This window comes from Papilio xuthus, unplaced genomic scaffold (genome assembly GCF_000836235.2).
Source record: "Papilio xuthus unplaced genomic scaffold, Pxut_1.1 DF828780.1, whole genome shotgun sequence".
In the NCBI taxonomy this organism is placed as follows: domain Eukaryota; kingdom Metazoa; phylum Arthropoda; class Insecta; order Lepidoptera; family Papilionidae; genus Papilio; species Papilio xuthus.
The window spans coordinates 1,131,250-1,151,339 of NW_013529869.1; the positions used below are offsets into that span (position 1 = coordinate 1,131,250).

At 34.1% G+C, this 20,090-nt stretch overlaps 2 protein-coding genes across 2 annotated transcripts; one reads left to right on the forward strand and one right to left on the reverse strand.

Annotated features, from left to right (window-relative positions):
• The first annotated feature begins 6 nt into the window (after positions 1–6).
• Positions 7–8,037, forward strand: LOC106128347 (sorting nexin-29). The gene is made up of 11 exons (XM_013326679.1): positions 7–181; positions 549–715; positions 921–1,048; positions 1,153–1,294; positions 1,582–1,685; positions 1,864–2,593; positions 2,680–2,803; positions 2,975–3,151; positions 3,305–3,445; positions 3,726–3,853; positions 4,049–8,037. Exons 1-11 carry the CDS (start codon positions 179–181, stop codon positions 4,134–4,136), a joined length of 1,932 nt encoding a protein of 643 aa, XP_013182133.1. The 5' UTR covers positions 7–178; the 3' UTR covers positions 4,137–8,037.
• Positions 8,038–8,134: 97 nt separating this feature from the next.
• On the reverse strand, positions 8,135–20,044 carry Khc (kinesin heavy chain). The gene is made up of 19 exons (XM_013326678.1): positions 19,723–20,044; positions 18,847–19,018; positions 18,625–18,768; positions 18,396–18,539; positions 18,196–18,320; positions 17,679–17,932; positions 17,498–17,606; positions 17,258–17,392; positions 16,886–17,058; positions 16,474–16,663; positions 16,016–16,306; positions 15,697–15,858; positions 12,308–12,474; positions 12,003–12,104; positions 9,266–9,383; positions 8,929–9,156; positions 8,563–8,677; positions 8,358–8,471; positions 8,135–8,214 (listed from the first exon to the last, which is right to left on the reverse strand). Exons 1-19 carry the CDS (start codon positions 19,867–19,869, stop codon positions 8,204–8,206), a joined length of 2,901 nt encoding a protein of 966 aa, XP_013182132.1. The 5' UTR covers positions 19,870–20,044; the 3' UTR covers positions 8,135–8,203.
• Between the last annotated feature and the right edge of the window lie 46 nt (positions 20,045–20,090).

Sequence of the window (20,090 nt, forward strand, 5' to 3'; positions counted from 1 at the left end):
TCGTAAATATTGTCCAGTCGTAATTTTTATTGTTTAATTTGAAATATCCAATTATACCGAGATATGGTGTGTTAAATACATATATGATGTATAATACTTCAAAAAGTAATAATTTTCTTTAATTTATCATAATTCTATTAACTTAATGTGATTATGCTAACTAGTTTTTAATTAAGCCATGGTAAGTGAAAATTTAATTATGTTGAATATTTGTGTTGTTTTTAGAGCTCACATGATTTAACGGATATTCATTTAAATGTGATTTTCTCTATGAATATCCGTAATATTACGCATAACATATTGTAAAAGTTTTATTTTGAGCTAACTCTTTACAATTACCTTGACCAATATAAATTAGAGTAAAGAAACTAAATATGGTAGGACTATACATTCTTAAAATTATTATATAGTCATAATTTCAATGTTTAAAATAATTATCTAAAAATACCTTTACTGTAACACTTACACTTCAATGTTAACAATGGATCCGCCCATTATTTGTATGTTGTTATAATTGTTCAACTGAAGTGTATCACATATTGTTTCAGAATAGTAAGATATTGAACACAATTGCTAATGCTATAGAAAACAGAGAAGAATTGAAAAAGAGGACAGAGACAGGGCAACAAATTCTGCAAGAATTACAAACTTGTGTTGATAATTGCAAAAACCGTTTTGGTGGAAAATCTGAACTTGCAACAGAAGATGATTTAAGGTAAAATTATGTGTCATTTTTATAAATTGAACGTAAACTTCTTTCATCAGCTTTTATTTGATTTCTCTATTATTTATTTATACCTGGCCTTGTCACAAAAAAATGGTAAAAAGTTATTTGACATAACACAACATACTGTTTATGTTATTATAATATATGATTTAGATATCATATTAGAATTATGCCAATGCCTTTTAAATTTTAGAATAGTTCAACTGTGTGAAAAATGGGAAAAAATACTTAGTCATGGAATCAAAACAAATTTATCAAATTCTACAATACAGAACTTGGTTTCTGCTGGTTTAAACTTCACATTTAATATTATTAATGTTGGTAAGAATAAAATTATTTTGATTATTTAATGTTATTATTATATTTTTAATTATAATTTATTTATTTATGAAATGAATAATGAATTAAACAAGAGTTAATTTTAGGTAACACACTTTGGAGCTACTGTTGTCTACATCTAACTAAACATGAAAAAGAAAGGTTTAAGATTCTATCCAATATCAACACTCCATTAGGTTATTTTAGAGCATTCATAAGAGCAGCACTAAATGAGCGATCTTTAGAGAGGTATATATAAATCATTTATTTAAAGTTATATGTGTAATACTCCAGCGAGGCCCTGGAGGACTGACATGGAGAAGGGTTTCCCAAGAACAGTAGTTGCTCACGAGTCAGTGGCTCATGGAGAGATCTTATGTTTATGTGGGGTGGGTATTTAATATAACAATTAAGATAAATAAGAAAGAGTGTTATTTATCATTTTAAATTTCAAATTATAATCTCAGCTGCAGATGTTAATATTTATATTTAGAAATCATTCTAATTATATAATCAGAATAATTTGTTTTTTGTAGATATTTGCAAAGTTGGATAAGCCATGGGCTTTTATCAGAATATTATGAAGAAGATGCTTTGGTCAGAACTAGTGAAGCTAATTTACTGCCTGATATTGCCGCTGGTATGATTTTTTATTTTGATTACATTCAAAAGTATTTGCACCATTTATATACAAAATATGTTTACATATATGAACACCATGCCTCGCACACCAACCAGAACTGTTATCTAAAAAATCAATATATATTTCCAGGCAGCATATCAAGATAAGAAATAACTAACAATAATTATTATTTTAGGTTTATCAACAATTTTATTTGCTTTATCAATAGACAAAGCTATACTCAATGATTCACAACAAATAACTCAAACAACAAAACCGGAGCATGTCATTCCTCTGCCCACCCCAATTAAAGCATCAGGAAATGTTAACAGGAAGCCTATACGTCAAGTTATAACATTTGAGGAACAAAATGACAGGAAAAATATAAACAAAACAATAAATCCTGTTTCTCAAACTTCTACATTATGGAACAGTGCCCCTCCTACATGTCTTAATTCTCCAGATCCTGTAATAATTCCTCAGTTAACATCAGCAAGTGAACCAACCAGTTCGGAGTACAAAAGTGGTATACGTCACTTCTTTCCTGACAGTGTTAAAGGAATTGACAGTCCGTCACAAATTCTTACAAGACTGTCGGAATGTGCTAAAGAAATATTCTCATCTTCCAGTAGTATAGATAGAAATAATGTATCCAAAGATGATAATGTATCAGATTTAAGTGTAAATTGCTTGAAAATATATGAGAGTGATAGTGAGGAAGTTGCGGGCAGTATAGACGGCAGCACATCATGTTTGGAACTTTGTTTCACAGAAGATGAAGGAGGTAGTGATGAGAAAAGAGTTAGTTCTATTTTAGATCATAGGGAAAAAGAGTATTTAGATTTACAAATCAAATTCAATCAGTTTGAACTGAGTAGCAAAGAGAAAGTGCAGAAATTGGAGAAAACTGTTGGGGACCTAAACAAGTAAGGAAATAGGGAATATTTCTAAGACTATAATTCACTATTTTAACTATATCTTTCTAAAATATAAATAACGAAATGTTTTTCAGGGAGAACGAAAGGCTAAAAGACCAACTAAGGCGTTACATGTCGGCCGTAGAAACTGGTATAGCCTTGAAAAATGGCAGCGAACATGATGAAGAAATAAGTTCTTATGAAAAGAAACTTGTGCAAGTGAGTGAACAAAAATGACCTCGTCTATGTACTAAAATAAAAATAATAGTTATACAGTCCAAAGAAGATATAAAACAAACAAAAATTACAACAGAGAGTAAAAAGTCTTATGAAACATTTTTTTCCTACGAACTATAGAGGTCACAATTTACTTTATAAGTTTTTTTGTAGGTTGCAGAAATGCATGCAGAACTCATGGAATTTAATCAGCATTTGCAAAGACGGCTACAAGACCTGGAAAGTGCATCAGGGTTAGAGATTTTAGATTACCCTGAATCAAATGTAAAAGTGTTTATTCCAAGTGCATTCTTAGTTGGAAAAAGAACTCATTCGTACCACGTGTACCAGGTAATTAAAAACTTATTTTAAATTATTTTTAAATATTGAATTGAAATGTAGCATACCGAGAAAATTCTACATTAATACTTTAACTTTTAATACTTCATATAATTTTTGCAATTAAATTCAACTTCAAATGCAAAGAGGAAATTCATGTTGCAGATTTTTATCAAAGTAGGCCTTGAAGAGTGGAATGTGTATCACAGATACGCAAAGTTCCATGAACTCCACACGCAGCTAAAGAAATGCCATCCGGATATAGCTAATTATAAATTCCCACCAAAGAAGACGCTTAGGAAACGAGTAAGTGTTTTTTACACAAGAGATATTTAAGCAGAGACCAGACTTTCATTTCGCGCGTTTTTTAGGGCTCCTACCCCGAAAGGAGAAAAACGGTTTATCTATTCAATTAATCAGATTTGTCATATGCTGATAATATGAAGTTTATTGACATAGTTATTAAGAATAAAAATAAATTATGAGTTTTTGATTTATTTTATCACGGAGACTTAATACTTTAAATGCTACAAACTCACTCTGCATTAGTACGCAGAAGTCCAGTTAATGATCATATATTTTCCAGGATGCTAACCTCGTGGAAAAGCGGCGGCTGGCGTTGCAGGCGTACCTCCGGCACGTTCTGCTGGTGTTGCCAGAACTTCGCGAGTGCACCAGTCGTGCTCAACTCATCACGTTACTACCATTTTTTGGGTAATTTATTCAACTAATTATACAGACAGACTAACAGTTTTTACTGTTCATTTGCCAACATTTACTTTTAACACGTTCTATTCCACAAACTCTTACAACTAGTTCACTTTCGTACGCATAAATCTTATAGCATTGAATGTGTTAACATATTACTTGTGCCTAAATATGGCAATTAATATTTTAAATTATTTCCAGAACCTCATCGAGTGTTAAAGAAAATGGTGTTAATGCAACTTTAGACCAACATTCTAGTGATTCCATATCGACTTACGACGGACTATGATGTAGCCTTACTGTGAAGAATATTTAATTACCAATTGTTGTTTTACAATAACACTAATGCAATAAAAGTAGAGCTAAAAGATACTTAAATTCGACAATATTCCTTGCATGTTTACAGAGATATGCTAAACCATAGAGATTTTGCACAATATATGTTTTGAATTTCTCTAATTAGAAACAGTTTATAACAATAGACAAATATATTTGTGGTTGATTAACACCATAGTAACATGTAGGCAAGGTAAAGAAGGTAGACGAAGTAGTAGACTGGGTCTTCCTATCTGTAGTAGCAGGCTTCGAACAAAGATAATGCTAAGTGTTTGAGTTCTGTATTAAATATCTCTAGTTTTATGTATATTTATATTATACCATATATTTAACCGTGAAATAAGGTTATGTATATATTGTTTTTGTATCCAAAATTACATCTGTGATAACATTAGTCAGTAAAAATGACGAAAGAATTTCAATGAAGTAAGAAGTATATGTGGTCAATAGAATGTTAATATTGAAATATATATTCGTATTAATTTTTTAATCAATTAATTTTTGTATAAACAGTATGTTTTATTAAATTGTTTAAATTAATTATTGAATTATAAAATTGTATAGTTTTTTTTAACATAGAGTAACTTATAGATGCTTTGTTCCATACCAAGTGGTGACTTTATTATTAGTCAATGAATTTTGGTAATTGAAGGTAAAATCACTGAATGAAATGTAATAATATTATGATTATAACTGTTATTATTTATTAATTTAATTTGCAAAGTTAAATGTAATCCAAAATATCATTACATTGAACAATTTATCATTTACATATTCTTTCTTATTAAGCTTAGTTTAAAAGAATGCACTAACCGTGGGTTTTTGTGCCCAAAACCTCCGTAAAAACATATCGTCGTCACTGTCATTATCTTTGACAAAGCAGAGATAACAATATGTTTTAAATAGAGATTTTGGTCTCTGAAACTCACGCTAAAAATTGAAGGATATTTTTATTAGAATACTACATGAAATGGTTGTCATATAGCAAGTCTGTGAAGTTGTTTTTAGAATGGATTATTCAATTGGATGGAATGGATTTAGTATGGTTTCAAAGAATTTTTACATATTTCGTGACAGAACCTTTAGTAGCACCTTTACCGGCCCAGATAAGTTTGATTTTGATGTACTGTCAAATGTGATTTATTAAATTGTCTCTACAATTGTGTTTATTTACACAACATTGACAACGAAGGATATGTAAAAATAATTATAGTACTTCATCAATCTTTCTTACCGTGGGTTTCCACTGACGAGACTTACAAAATAGTATATTTTCATTATCATCCCTCTGATCCTCTTTGAATAAAATAATGTTTGTACATGTGATTTAGCAGTGGAAACCCACCGTGTTGTATCTAAAATTCATCATATCATATAGAAAGCCTTAACACAGCTTTAGTATTTTAAAAACGAATATAGGAGCACACGATGTAATGTAGTAATATTTTGTAAATTATGAAGTCGTAGATGTTTTTATATCATTTGTATATATTGTTACAGTTATGGCTGTATGTTTATCGTTAAATATATATTTACTAATAAAATTATAACTTAAACCAGCTTTGTCTTACTGAAACTTAATTTTTCTTATCAGGTACGACGTATTGGAAGGATTAAATGAAAAATACTCACATAGCAAATTAAATTCATAATTTTATTTTTATAATAAATAAAAATCAAGGAAACGCTCTTCCGAACATTTTCCATTTATTAAATACATCGTACAAAAGATGTAAATACAAACTAAATCACTTGGTGCAAAGGCAAGCCTGTCGGTCCGCGGGCGGTCGCGGGCGCTCTGCGACCTCCGGCGATCGCCACTTTGAGCTAACGTGTACGCTACATGCTGCATATTGCATGCTACAGGCGAATGGTCTCGTTGAGACCGACACAAACACCGGAGGACAGCCTCAGCACACGTTTACGTTTCATAAAAACCGAGTTACACAACACACAAACCGCTTCCTCGTGGAATGCACCCAAACGTATTGCCGACTGCGAATGATAAAATATGCGTTTAACATGATTTTAATACATTGTAAACAAAGAGGTATTGTAAAAAGCGTATAACACTTCAAAAGTGAAAAAAAACGAGATAATTTAGTTTTTTCTTTATATCAAATAAATAAAATATAATAAAATCGAGTATCTAACTTAAGTATGAAATAATTTACTAAAACTTTACACCTAAATGATATAAATGTATTGCAACACAAGAAGGAGCTTTGGAACCATTCAGTGATTCGGGCGGACGTAGAATTTCCGTCGATTTCCGGTGATACGTTTCGAATAATAAATCTAAAAGTTGTGATTCATCTTTGGTTTTGAGAAGACGTTTGTCGAGCTCAGTTCCATAACTCCTCGCGGGTCGCAGCAAGGCGCGTCTCATCACTCGGTGCGACCTGGTTATTTCATAAGTACTTACATAAGTTACAGATCTACTATGAAGCTAATGCATCTTAAAGCGAATAGAGAACTTTAACCAAACGAACGGAGCGATGTGAAAAACAATTAAACTAATAAATAGCGGGGGAATCGTTTAACTGGGAGAACGGAAAATATGAATGTGTCTAAAGTATTTTAAATGCCCACCCTTGTGGGTCACGGGTGAGCGATTGTCGTTGTTTATTTATTCTATATGCAAGTCTTCTATTTATTTACTAAACATACTAAGAAGAAAGACGCGATATAAAATAATCGATTAATAAAAACATCACAGCTCACAAGCAAACGGTGAAGATGAAGCGGCGACCGGACAGTCGGGTGATCGAATGAAATCCTACTCTACGATACATAGCGCACTCTGGCATTTTAAACCGGGAATCGTCTACTGCTTACTTAACTAAGAATCGGCAAAGAGTTAATTTTAAAAGTTTACAATCCGGAGCGATACAATGTCATTAGTCGAAATAGATTTTCATATTCTAGAGTCGAATATAAAAATCACTCGCTAATCGGAGTGTGTGTGTGCGGGGGGGGGGGGGGCGGGTGCGCAGGGGGCGCGGGGGGGCCTGCGGGCAGAGAACTTGCTGTGCAGCAAGTCGCCGAGGCGTCGCGGCGCGCACCTCACACCTCGCACTCTCCGCACCGGACAGGGTCGTTTCGTTAACTTATTAAATGCTCGCATTCCGGCATAACAACGCTTATCACAATATATAAAAATATATATTAAAGAAGCTTACACTACAACTACACATTGATAAGATGCACGTGCCCGTACGCCTCTGCCGAGACCGTCATTTTAAAAAATTATTTGTGCGGCAGCACACGCGAGCCTGCGAACGTTCACAGCGTTTCCTTAAATATAATGACATATTGCATCTATTGAACAATTTATGCTGTTTGTATCCCGCCGGGAAGAAATGGGAGCGACACTTCGTCTCATATAGCTCTATATAATTTCACAAATGTACTGGTAACTGGCTCGGCGCTCTTTGTACTGCTAGATCTCTCCCCACCCTGCCTTCCCCTTCCGCCCTCGCTGGGCCATTTCTTCCCACGAAATACACAAGATCAAGACATTTCAAACGGGACGAAAGCAATGCACATAGAACATTATAGTGTAGGGACTAAATGTAATACTTTTTTGTCATTTCATCATAAAAATATTTTTTATCCAATTCATTTTAATAGAGCGACATTTAGAACAAAGCTCTGTATCAGAATACATTAATACTATAGTGAGAACCCATAGGTAAGAGAGTAACAGTGGGCGACGCGGCGCCGCGCCCACGCACAGGGCCGGCGTAGGCGCGGCGCGCGCCCCTACATACACAGCGACAAGCTTTCTCTAAATACGTGTGCACTTAGTGACAATAAGATTAGATAGTCGAAAGGTTAAGCCTTAGAGGATTCTACTATATTTTTGTTATTTTTTGTTGCAACTTATTAATTAGGCTTTTCATAAACACAAAGAAGTAATTATATTAATATGGGTATAACTTTTTTTTCGAAACGATTTTGCCGCCATACATCTACGAAGTTTCATTTAGGTTCACTATGGTGACTTCTGCAATCTCTTCAACTTTCATCTGAAAGAAAGAATAGAAATAGTTGAGACGATTCACAAATCAATTCCGGTTGGACTTCCACTATATGAGCTCAAAGGTCCGTATAATAGTATAGTTGAATTTTGCGAAAAAAACACTACTAATAATAAACCAATATAACGAACCTCGTCCACCGACGATGATGGACTTGCGCTTGATGTCCTGCGCGGGCGCGGGCCGCACCACGCCGGGCGCGCCGCCGCTCACCAGGTGTCCGCCGCCAGCACGGATCGGCTTAGCTATAAAAATATTAAAACATTTGTTTGTTACAGTCATATTATATAAATATATGAATTCATGATTCAGAAAAATATCGCATTATAATATTACCGATTTGAGCCTGGGGTCCCCTCCTGGCGAGGTTCTTGGCTCTTACAGCCTCCTTGATCCTGTCCACCTCGAACTGGTATCTCTTGCGGTCGCGCATCGCACCCTCCTTCGCTTCCTACAACAAACATACAACAGTTAATATGCAAATCATGTTAACGTTCCTATATTTTATATTAACTATCAATTTAAGTTATTATTTCCAATGTTACAATAAAGATGCGAGAGCGCATTCGAAGTTACACAGTAGCAGAGCTATTGGTTGACGGACGAGAGAATAATTAGTAAAGTGTCATCAAAAATGAGGGAGAGTGGATAATCATCTGTTTAGAGATCTTATTACATGTATTTGGATTCGTCGTTGGGTACCTTAAGCGCGGTCTCGAGCGCCTTGACGCGCTCCATGGTGGCGCGCAGCCGCTTCTCCAGCTTGGGCAGCTCGCAGCGAAGGTCTGCGTTGTCGCGCACCAGCTGCTTGTGAACCTTCGTCAGCTGTTCCAGGTTGTTCTCCAGGAATGAGATCTTCTGCTTCTGGGCCAGAGAACCGCCCTCCTCTTCCGCGCTTTCCTCGGGGTTCGTCGACTTCTTTATCCTAGCCTAAAGTACAATAATAATTATTAAAAAAATGGTAATATACAATTGAAATTGTAAATTAATTTTCTGAGGACTTTAGAATATGTTGTTGTAGTTCGTTGGTTCAAATTACCTGCAGGTCCTGCACGAAGAGTTTGCGCAGATTGTGCAGCGTCTGCAGCTCCTTGGCGACAGTGTCCTCCAGCCCCTTGAGATCGGCGCGCGCCTGCTCGCGGCGCTCCACACTTTGACTGTACATAAAATAACAATCAACCAACAAGCACAATACAAACATACATTGATTGCTATACAATATAGTAGCTTTTAAGATATCACTAAATTAAATGTAATATTTTATGGCATTGTTTAAACATTGATTAAGCCACACTTTTTACCTAGTTAATGTGATGGTCGTCTTAAATTAACAAAGGATACTTTAAAGTGACTTTAGAACACTTTAGAGTGACTAGTCAAATTACCTGCAGACACGAAAGAGCAGAGCTATCATAACTCCCAGCACGCACCCATCCATATTTTAATGTCGCTCGGTCATCAAAGGCCATCGTTTTAGAAAATGCCAACCCCCGGCAGAATGATATGAATGGGATACGTGCGGAATAAAATGACAACTCAAAAAAATTAACAAAAATAAAAAGCACTAGGCAAACAAACCTTGCAACTACATTTTAACCTGTACCTTACATCGACTACGACATACAATTTATAAATAAAATAACATAATATTAACATTTAAAAGGCACCGATTCAATCTAGAAAGAGAATATCATTTTTAATTTTTGTTCGCTTTGGAATTTTCTAGATTCACCGGCGACGTAACGCCACGACCGGGCCAGAGCTACGTGCAAATGATTTATAATATTTTGTTATAAAATAAATTATGTGATAATTTGCATTTGCTCGAAGTTCAGAGCCCACAGGTTGAGGCGACAATCACTCTTCGGCATTTCCAGTGCAACTAAGGAAGTGATACGGACAACGGGAAATAATGTTTGATATAAAACGCAAGCAATGAAAGATGTAATTGCTGGCATGACCTAGGTGAACAGGTGACTCATATAGGTCTAGGTGATGGCTAGAATTCTAGCTCTCAAGAATATTTTCAAGATAATGTGCTTAAGCATGTCTTTGATTGAATGAAAGCATTTCAAGTAAAACATAAGATTCAGCTTTGATATGACGAAGCATAGATGAAATGGGACAAATATAAACAAGCTTTATTATTACTGATGAAAATGACTAATGTTTTGTCAATAAACCATCAATACTAGTCATGTAAATAAATGCCAACAATGGAATGATCGTGACAAATATGTTCCTCTTATTAAATGCAAAGGCCATATCACTAAATGGTTCCAAAACTATCTAGCCGTTTTATTCTTATCTATCTTTATAACCTAAGAATAATTATGCCTAAAAAATATAAATATTGAGAATAATATTTAGTAACTTTAAATATATCCCGAGAAACAAGTCGAACAATTCGAGACTAATAGAAAAATATTTCGATAAAAATATGACTCGGTGACTCTCTATACAATAATTTAATTTTATTTACAAAAATATTTACACAACTATTATGTTGTATGAAGACATCGTCAAATAATTATGTCTGTTTCTTTTAATACTCTTTGTGCGAAAATCATATTTAACTTTTAAACGTAAAGCAAATAATCTCCTTTCAACTTTTCATCTTCAACTTTGTAGCTTTTTTTTTAATTTAAATCACAACATTTGATATCAATATTTCTTTAAGTTATGGTGTTCTTTAAATTACTATAAACTTAAAAAGGCAGTGAGTTCAACTTTTATGCACCAAACAATTAAAGCGCGTAATTACGACAACCTACAACTTTACAAACACGAGAAACACTAGCGATACGAGCGTCAGACACATTGCTACGTCACCAACATTTTAAAAATATTAACTACCCTACATTAATATTGCAGTAGTCACAGGTAAAAACATTTCATTTTCCAATAATCCAACGAATCTACGACCAATCGATGTATCTCACTGCTCTAAACGTACCTCAAAAAGACTTCCTAATTCCTACCTTGACTAACATCTAACAAATGCGAAAATATAACTAATTATTATATTTGAACAATTTTTTCTAACACATGCCTTATACACACGTTTATACGAACCGCGAATCATGCATCGAATAAATTTGCAAACATAAAATTAATAAATGCTTATGGGAATTATTAAAATAAATCTTTGGTCACGTTACAGGACTAGTAGGTTAGTCTTAAAAGCGAAAGCTATTAGATCGTTAATACTTCCACAACTGTCTTAGAGGAACTTTATACACTTAGTTCGAATTATTGCCGCGTTTTATAAGACAGTTGCAGCTGCCGAGGAAATGAAATAATAATAAAATACGTAAAATAAACTTGGATCTCGACACACTTAGGTCGCGAACTGAACACAAGCTGGCAATCTATTGTGTTAGAATCAATATTAAAGTCATAAAAAATGAGCGTCGGCGTGTAGAGACCCACGAGAAGAAAGTAAAGAGTATAGCAAAGCTTAAACCAAAACAACAATCTGGGGGTAGCGATGGGTGAGCAGGATCATGGTGACGGAGATGAGCAAATGCAGCTGGAGGGGGTGGATGTTGCACGTGTGGCGAGAGGGGGACTTGGGGATTGCCGAGAGCGACTTTTCCTCCCTGCTAGCTTTGTCGATGTCGAGGCCCCGGCCGTAGCCGAACCCTAGCCTCTGTTTCTTTGGGGTTATGATGTAGTCCCCGAATATATCGTTGTCGTCCATCAGCGCGGTCTGCTGATTGGCGATCTCTTTCTCGGCCTTATCTAGATGACGGCGAGGCGAGCGCGACACTAACATTAGCTCCTTCAGCTTGGCGGACTTGTCGGCCTCCTCGCGCTTCAGTTTGTCGTAGTCGTCTTGCAGCTGTTGGCGAGCCAACGTCAACTCCTGGTACGTGCTGTCGACAAACATTTATATATCAATAAGGAAACTAACATTTTACTAAACACGATACAATTATACTCATTACTACTAAATATCAAATACGATGTTCTATAGAATCGTTGGTAACCAAACATGAAGAAGCTTTCTGCATTTCTTACAGCTCCTGATTCTTACATTAAATATGAGCCCTTAAGATTATTCAACGGAGTTACTTACTCCTTGAGCTCCTGGTGCTGTCGTTGCAGCGCGGCCAGCTCGTCGCGCAGAGCCGACAGCTGCGTGGTGTGGGAGGCGCGCAGCTGCTCCAGCTGGGCCTCGAGCGCGCCGCGCAGCTGTGAGTCTGCGCGCTGCTCCGCCGCCGCCAGCTGCACGCGCTCCGCAGCCTGCAGTCACACGCACACAATATACTACCATATCTTAAAGAACTATTATCAGACGCCAGATCTAGGGCGTCGTAGACACAGCCAAACCAGCTAAAATTAAACCCAAATTTATATAATTTTTCATTACAATAGAGCTGGGTAAGAAGATTATATTATTGAATTCTGTAGATTTATTACATTTGTATGTTGCCTTTAGAGTTTCCGTTAATGTTAATTTACTCCTTGTTTTAAGATATTTTCCCAATCAAAACGATGAGGTAATAAGTATTGTGAACACGCGAGTTCCCCTTTATGACGTCATAAAACAGGGGTCGATACCCTGGCAGACAGGATAAGAATTTATTGTTGATCAATACCGTATACCAGTCACATCAGACATACGCCTATCTAATTATTTTATCAGTATTTTTTTATAGCAAAAGTGAAATTTCTTCGTCGTCAAATGTAAAACTTAACAACCATAATTAGTGGGGAATTGTTACGCTTTACGCAACTCGTCGCGCCAACTGACTTAGAACACGCACATTATTGTTTTCTCAATTATAAACATATAAATATAAGTTTCACGACCGTAATACAAAGGGTAGTCAGTGGTATGAAACAAGTAAAAAAGAAAATTATGGTCCATATCAAGATAAAATAATCAAGGGTTACCACAAGGATAGTTTTGAAAATCGAATCAGTTTCATGTTTTGGTTTCTGTTTGTCTAAATAAAATCATAAATGTTTAAAATAAATAAGAGGAATCAAAAATGTAGTTATTACAACATTAGCATTTTAAAACGCAATGCAGATATGACGTAATCATTAGGTCGTCAAAGAATGTCAGTACAAATGTTCTGCGACTCGTTTGCACTAGTAATTAAGACGAACAACTTGAGTGGAAATTATTCACCGTATTTCAAAACTTTAAAATATTTCTTCTTATATATTTATTACTTTGATTATGACATGAGTTTTCATTTTATTTCAGTTTAAAACCACAAAAGGAGCAAGTAGTATATCTTGAAATCTTATAATCGTTAAAAAGTAATGTTTATTCAGCTTGAAAATTCAAGGCAATTTTATAAAAAAAAACATTAACATGTAAACATACATTTTATAATTACATTTTAAACTTGTTTTAATGATTCAGACTAATAAATTTTTCTTTAACATTGACCTATTAAACTCGATTAAAACTACTATATTTGGAACTATTGAGTCGTGAATTACATAAAAATAAACTCATTTTTGCGATCATAAAAACCGTATTCTTATATTTTAATTTTACTTTAAAATATGACATTTTATTCAATAACATATATAATTTATTGTTTTCCTTCAATATTCAAGCAATTACAAGAATTTAAGAACTGAATTATCAAAAGCAGCCTTGACCCATGTCTCGTGCGTTCTCGAAATATTACTCACACCGCCCATACTCAATTGTTTTGCACATTCCAATAACATTGAAAATATAAACAATAAGATTATTATAATTTATTCATATTAATATTTAAATAATTCTATGAAATATTTATATAAACTTTCAGGGGGATAATTGCAATATGAAATGTGGCAATTATAAAATCTCTGTTAAACGGTCTACGTATTTAATCGCATTCAGAAACTTGTTTTATATACATATAAAAATACTAATATTTGAAGTTAGTATTTACGTGGGAAAATCAAATAACGAATTATAATACATTCTATTGTTAAAACTACTATAATTACGATTGTACGTGGATATAATATGGTCCAGCGGTTAAATAGACAAGAAAAACTCAAAAATTTGAATAGACTATTCTTTTACTTAACATGAATAGCTTTTTGTTTACTTAACGAGAGCGTTTTTTTTCACGTACAATAAAAATAAACATATAATAGTCTCCGTTTGTAAAATTGCTATTTTCTACGACTATTACAATTTACAAATTATCAGTAAAATACTTTTACATTTTGTACTGATTCGATAAGAGTTTGGAGTGTACGAGGCGTCTATAATTAAACCAAGACCCGAAATGTTCCAAGTAAATAAACAAACGCTACTTTTAAATTTAATATCGTTACCAATGCATTCAAGACTATGAAACTGAATACAAAGAGCAACCAAGAACGTAAATAATAAATATTGATATTTTGAAATATTACGAACTATGCTGACTAAGTTGAACGCAGATAAATTTCCATATTATAATGAAGACAGTTTTATTTTAAATATATGGAAGTTTTTACTTATTACAAAGCTAGCTACGACCGACTCCGTCCGCGTTGAATTTAAAAAAAAAAGTAGGAGCCTACGTGTTCTTCTAGACTATGTTCTACGTCTATGCCGAATTAAGCAAGATCTGTTCAGTCATTCTGGACATATCTCCAAACAAACATCCAACCATCTAAACTATCGCATTTATAATAGTAGTAATATGACTTAATATTAACGAAAAGACTGAGTTAGTTTCCTGATTGCATTTCATAATATGAGAAACTAATCATAAAAAAAAATAGTAAGAGGCCATATATCTTTCAGCAAGTATAATTAATGCTTACAACAACGTTTGCGTGTTACTGTGTTCGATATAAAAAAGATCTTTGTTACAAACCAAGGCTATGCACTAATTGTATACTTCTTTGATTTTGAGAATGTATTCTGATAGAATTTATTACGAAAAATTACACAATCAGATAATTTGACAGTCAGACACACAGTCAGAGAACATTTTAAGCAATCTAAACATAATTCAACAATTTGTACTACGTAATTAAGACTAGGAATTTTTGTGCGCAATTGAGTAAACGCTAAACTGTGAGATTTTATTATTTACTAATTCAAACCAAAAAGATACAATTTTGACGTAAAATGTTTGTTATTTATTGGTTTAGGTATTATTCGGTAGTCTGTTTAAGATCGATTTTTATTAAACTGTACAAATTTGGAATGATATTTAGATATTGGTGTCAGTCGTCGCTGATATCTCCTTATCTACTTCGCAGGGTAGAGATATATTTTAGTGCAACAATTATTGATGTGTATTTACAGTATTTATATTTAAATCAAACGTGAAGTAAAAGTGTTTGTAGCACTTTTTATTACCATAACAAATCTAGAAATATATTGTTAAAAAGCGGCTCTTAAAACTTCACTGTCTGTCAATATCAAGTAACATATTGTCATCTTTGTTTTTTCCAAATAAAATAAAAAGGATAGATGTATATGTGATTGACTGTAGTATGTATTACCTGCAGACGTGCGCATTCCTCGCGCAACGCATCCGCCGCCTCCTCCAGCTGGCGCTTCTTATTCTCAGCCTCACGCATGGACTCCGCCAGTGACGCACACCGCGCTTCGTGCTGGGAGATCAGCAGCCGGCACTCGCCCAACGAACGCTCGTACTCCTCAATCTGTGTTTAAATGTTCTATTAATTGCAATCTTCGCATCACTAATAGTAAAATCATTCAAGTATAGAACCGGTACCAAAAGAAAACTCCATTTTTAAACATCTTAAGTTGTACAGAAACATATCTAGATTTTAAATAACAATGTATTTTTAAACCCACCTTCTGATTAGCATCAATATTAGCTGTCTCCAGAGAGTGGCAGCGCTGCACAATGTTCTTAACCTCACTCTTCATCTTGCTGATATGCAATCGAGCAACGGTGAACTCCTCCTCCAGTTTACCAACGGTATCCACGTTCAGCTTGAAGTCCAACTCGGAGCCACCAACTGCTGCACCAATTTCAGCCAGATCACGGAGCAGATTGGTGAGTAGCTCCGCAATGCGTTTACGTTGGTGCGCGGAAAGGTCACGCAATTGTTGGAGTTCCGATGTTGCAGTAGCCAGAGCACTCTGTTGATGGTTACCACTGTTATCTTCTTAATATTCTTTTACATTCTAAATACTTAGTTACTGAATACCTTTTAAGCACATACTTTAAATTAAAAAAACTTTTTACACACTTTTTGTATGATATATTAAATCTTTAACCTAACCAACCAACTACATTACTTCCTTACCTGTTTTGTCTGTAACTCCTCAGACAGTTGGTCGCACTCACGACTCTTGCTGTCAACCTCCTGCGACTTCTGGTCGTAGTTGACGGCCAGCTCTTCCAGAGCCTGGAGTACCTCCTTGACCTCCTCCTTGGCGGCTTCATTCTCCTGTTGGATGCGGTTCATGTCACCCTGCAGGGCTTCGTAGTCACGCCTAGAAAAGTAATTTGTGGTAAATAGACTATTCTAATATTTATAAAAGTATCTTTATGTCATTATAATGGAAATGTATTAATGATTTAATGCATATAAAATAATAATAGCAAACCAAAAATTAGAAATTATGATTATAATTTTTTTTACTCATCACATTCAATGCTTAATGTTCACTTTCAAACTAAAGTTGTAATGGCACTGAAAGTATTAAAATATCTACCTTGTGCAAGCAATAAGTTCCTCCTGCTCCATCATCTGTTCCTTTAGTTTCTCCACAAGCTGAGAGTGTTGGTTGATTTCCTCATCCTTGTCGTCCAGTTGTTGGTACAGTGCTTCCAGCTTGCCTTGCATGGCCGCATCCTCAACCACACTAGCAACAGCCACTGGTACTGGCTATATAAAAAATAAGTCTTTCAAATATTTAAAACACTCATAAATAAAATTTAACTTTATTATTATTTTAGTTTTCATAATATAAAATTCTAGTATTGGAAGATTAAATTATGAAATATGTATGTTTTAGGGATACATTTTGATAATTATAGCTCTGGATGGAACTGATGGAAGAATAAGACGACAAATCAATACATACTGGTGCTGGTGGCTTTTCTTCAATGAAGGAGGTGACAGGAGTAACAGCTTCAATCTCCTGAAGGTTGACCTGTTCTTCTGGTCGCACAGTTTCACCAGAACGCCAACGGTTAATTTCCGCTTCGAGTTTTTCAACCTAAAAACATTTTAAAATCAATATATACATACAACTATAAACATTAAAACTGAAATAATTTTAATAATAAAGAAATCTGAATATAAACTAAATTAGTATATTTACCTTTCCTTTAAGTCTAGCCACCTTCTCCTTTTCTCTTTCATAGCGTCGTTTCCATTCTTCGGCAGTGAGTTCCTCATTGACACATACAACATTCTTCACAGTCTTGGCTCTACAGAGGTTAAATATATTAGCACAAATAAATAAATAATGGCACTATAAGTATGGTATATGGCAACCTTACCTTTTACCAAAATCAAGTGTGCTCTTTGTTTCACTCTCATTAAATGAGGCTGGGGAACAGCAGATGACAATAGTTGTCCTGGCGTTACCACCAAGTGACTCTTGTAAGATACGGGTTAATTTTGAATCTCTGTATGGGATGTGAGATTTGTTGCCATCTGCTAATGCGGAGATGACATTACCCAGAGCAGATAATGATTTGTTTATGTTCTTTGCCTCATCGAGCACAGTACCTTCAGCACCAGTTTTAGACACCTGAAGAAAAATACTCAGATTAATAATAGACTTTTTGTCTTTTTCAAGATTATTTGACATTTAAAATATTATTATACTAATTTAAAAAAAAAGACTTAAGACTTATTTAGCCTATGTGTTCTTCCAAACTATGTTCTACAACTAGTTCAAATTTCAACTAGATCCGTTAAGTCATTCTGGAGATACCTTCAAACAAACATCTATCCATCTACACATTTGCAATGATAACATTAGTAAGTAAAGAGAGGCTTTTAATTACTTACCTTTTCAGAACCAGCCAAATCAACTAAATACAATTTTCCTGATAGTTTTTTCTGATTTTCTAAATTTTCTTGTTTCACATTAATGAGAAAGACTGAATGAGATCTGGATGAATGTTCATTCATGTCTGAAATTAATATCCATATTAAATTTATCATATATTTGAAGGTATAATCATTTTTAGTTTGCATATGTTACATACTTGTTACGGCAATATGCCTATTTGATTTGCCTTCCTCTATAACTTCAAACACTTCTTCGGGACTTGAAACAAACCGTTCTGTAGCACCTTTGACAAATGGGACACGATTCTTGTCTTCATGAACACTAAGGTTAACTTTCGAGACTGGAAAAAATAAATTTAATTAGTATACATGACCCAAATTCTAATTGTTTATTATACTTTGCTAGTGATATTTAAAAAGTATTACCATCTAAGAGATCTCTGATTTTATCCATATAGATTTCAAAGTATGAAACTTTTATGTGGAATTCCAAATTTTCTTCCATTGCATAAATGTGGTTGAAAATATCATTGACTATCCTTGGAATAATACCCTGTTTCCCTGGATCACCTAAAAAAACAAAAAGAATTGAATTAATAATATGTATTAATGTTTATATTTTTTATATTTCAAATGGGTCATACATACCTATGACACCTTCCATTGTGTGTGTTTTTCCAGAGCTTGTTTGACCATATGCAAAAATTGTCCCATTGTATCCAGCCAGTACATCAGACACAATACTCTTTGCAGCTTCATTATATACTTTCTCTTGGGTTGCATTTGGTTTAAATACTTTGTCAAATAAATAAACTTTACCCTAAAATAATATTTTTAGTGATACAATAGAATCAAAAGAAAACCATAGTAAAATTTATTTAGTTAAATAAAATATATCATATATTCAAAATAAGATAGATTATGTAACCAATAACATTTGATTTTGACAAAAAAACGATAGGGATATGATGAGACATTTTTTATAAACATAAAATATTGTTCTCCCTATCACATTTTGAACCCATGTAGGTTGGTAATAAACCACATTTATTTAATTAAATAAAAAATTATTATGGCAAAGACAATGTAATATAAAACAAATATTTTTTATAATGTTGTATTTTAATATCCAAGAATTTTTAAGTGATAGAATATTGTTATTTGTTTAAGTAACAAAGTATTAGATGACACAGGATTTTTTACAAAAAAAATATTGATATCCTGCAGATAAACAAATATTAAATACCGTAGTTTTAAAAAATATGCGAAGGATACGTTCAGGTCAAGGTCGAGAAAGTATTTGTATTGATTTTCGACAAAATAAAATCACTTGCTCGTTTTAGTTGAAACTAGACATCACAAATTTTTTCGATTGCATTTGCAGTCATAGTCACCGAAGCGGAATAGAAAAGAAAGGCCATTTCGTAGCAGGTGAACACAAGTCATAATGTATTAGTCATCATGATCTAAATTAGGGCGATGATAGCAAGAACTATTGCAACTGTAAAATAAGGTTTCACATACCCCTATGGAAATACAGTTATCGTCGGGACCTGATGGAAATTTCACAATAAATTTGGAACCAGCTTTTTCTTCGGAGTCATTCAAAGGCCGAAATCGGCATACAACTCTAATGCTATCTTCAGCAGCTATTTCACGATCAGCTGCCATTTTGGAAACCAAATATCTTACACTAAACACCGTCTATGCAATTAAAAAAAATAAAACTCTATTGGAACATAAAACCGTGCATGAAGAACTACAAAGTTAGATTTTGTCACTGGGAATCTTCATGACAGCAGTATCAAAATGTCGGCCATATTCTTCGTAGAAGAAAGGCCTGAAACTGCATGTTTATTGGTTGGATAATCGAGACTCAGCCAACGTCATGA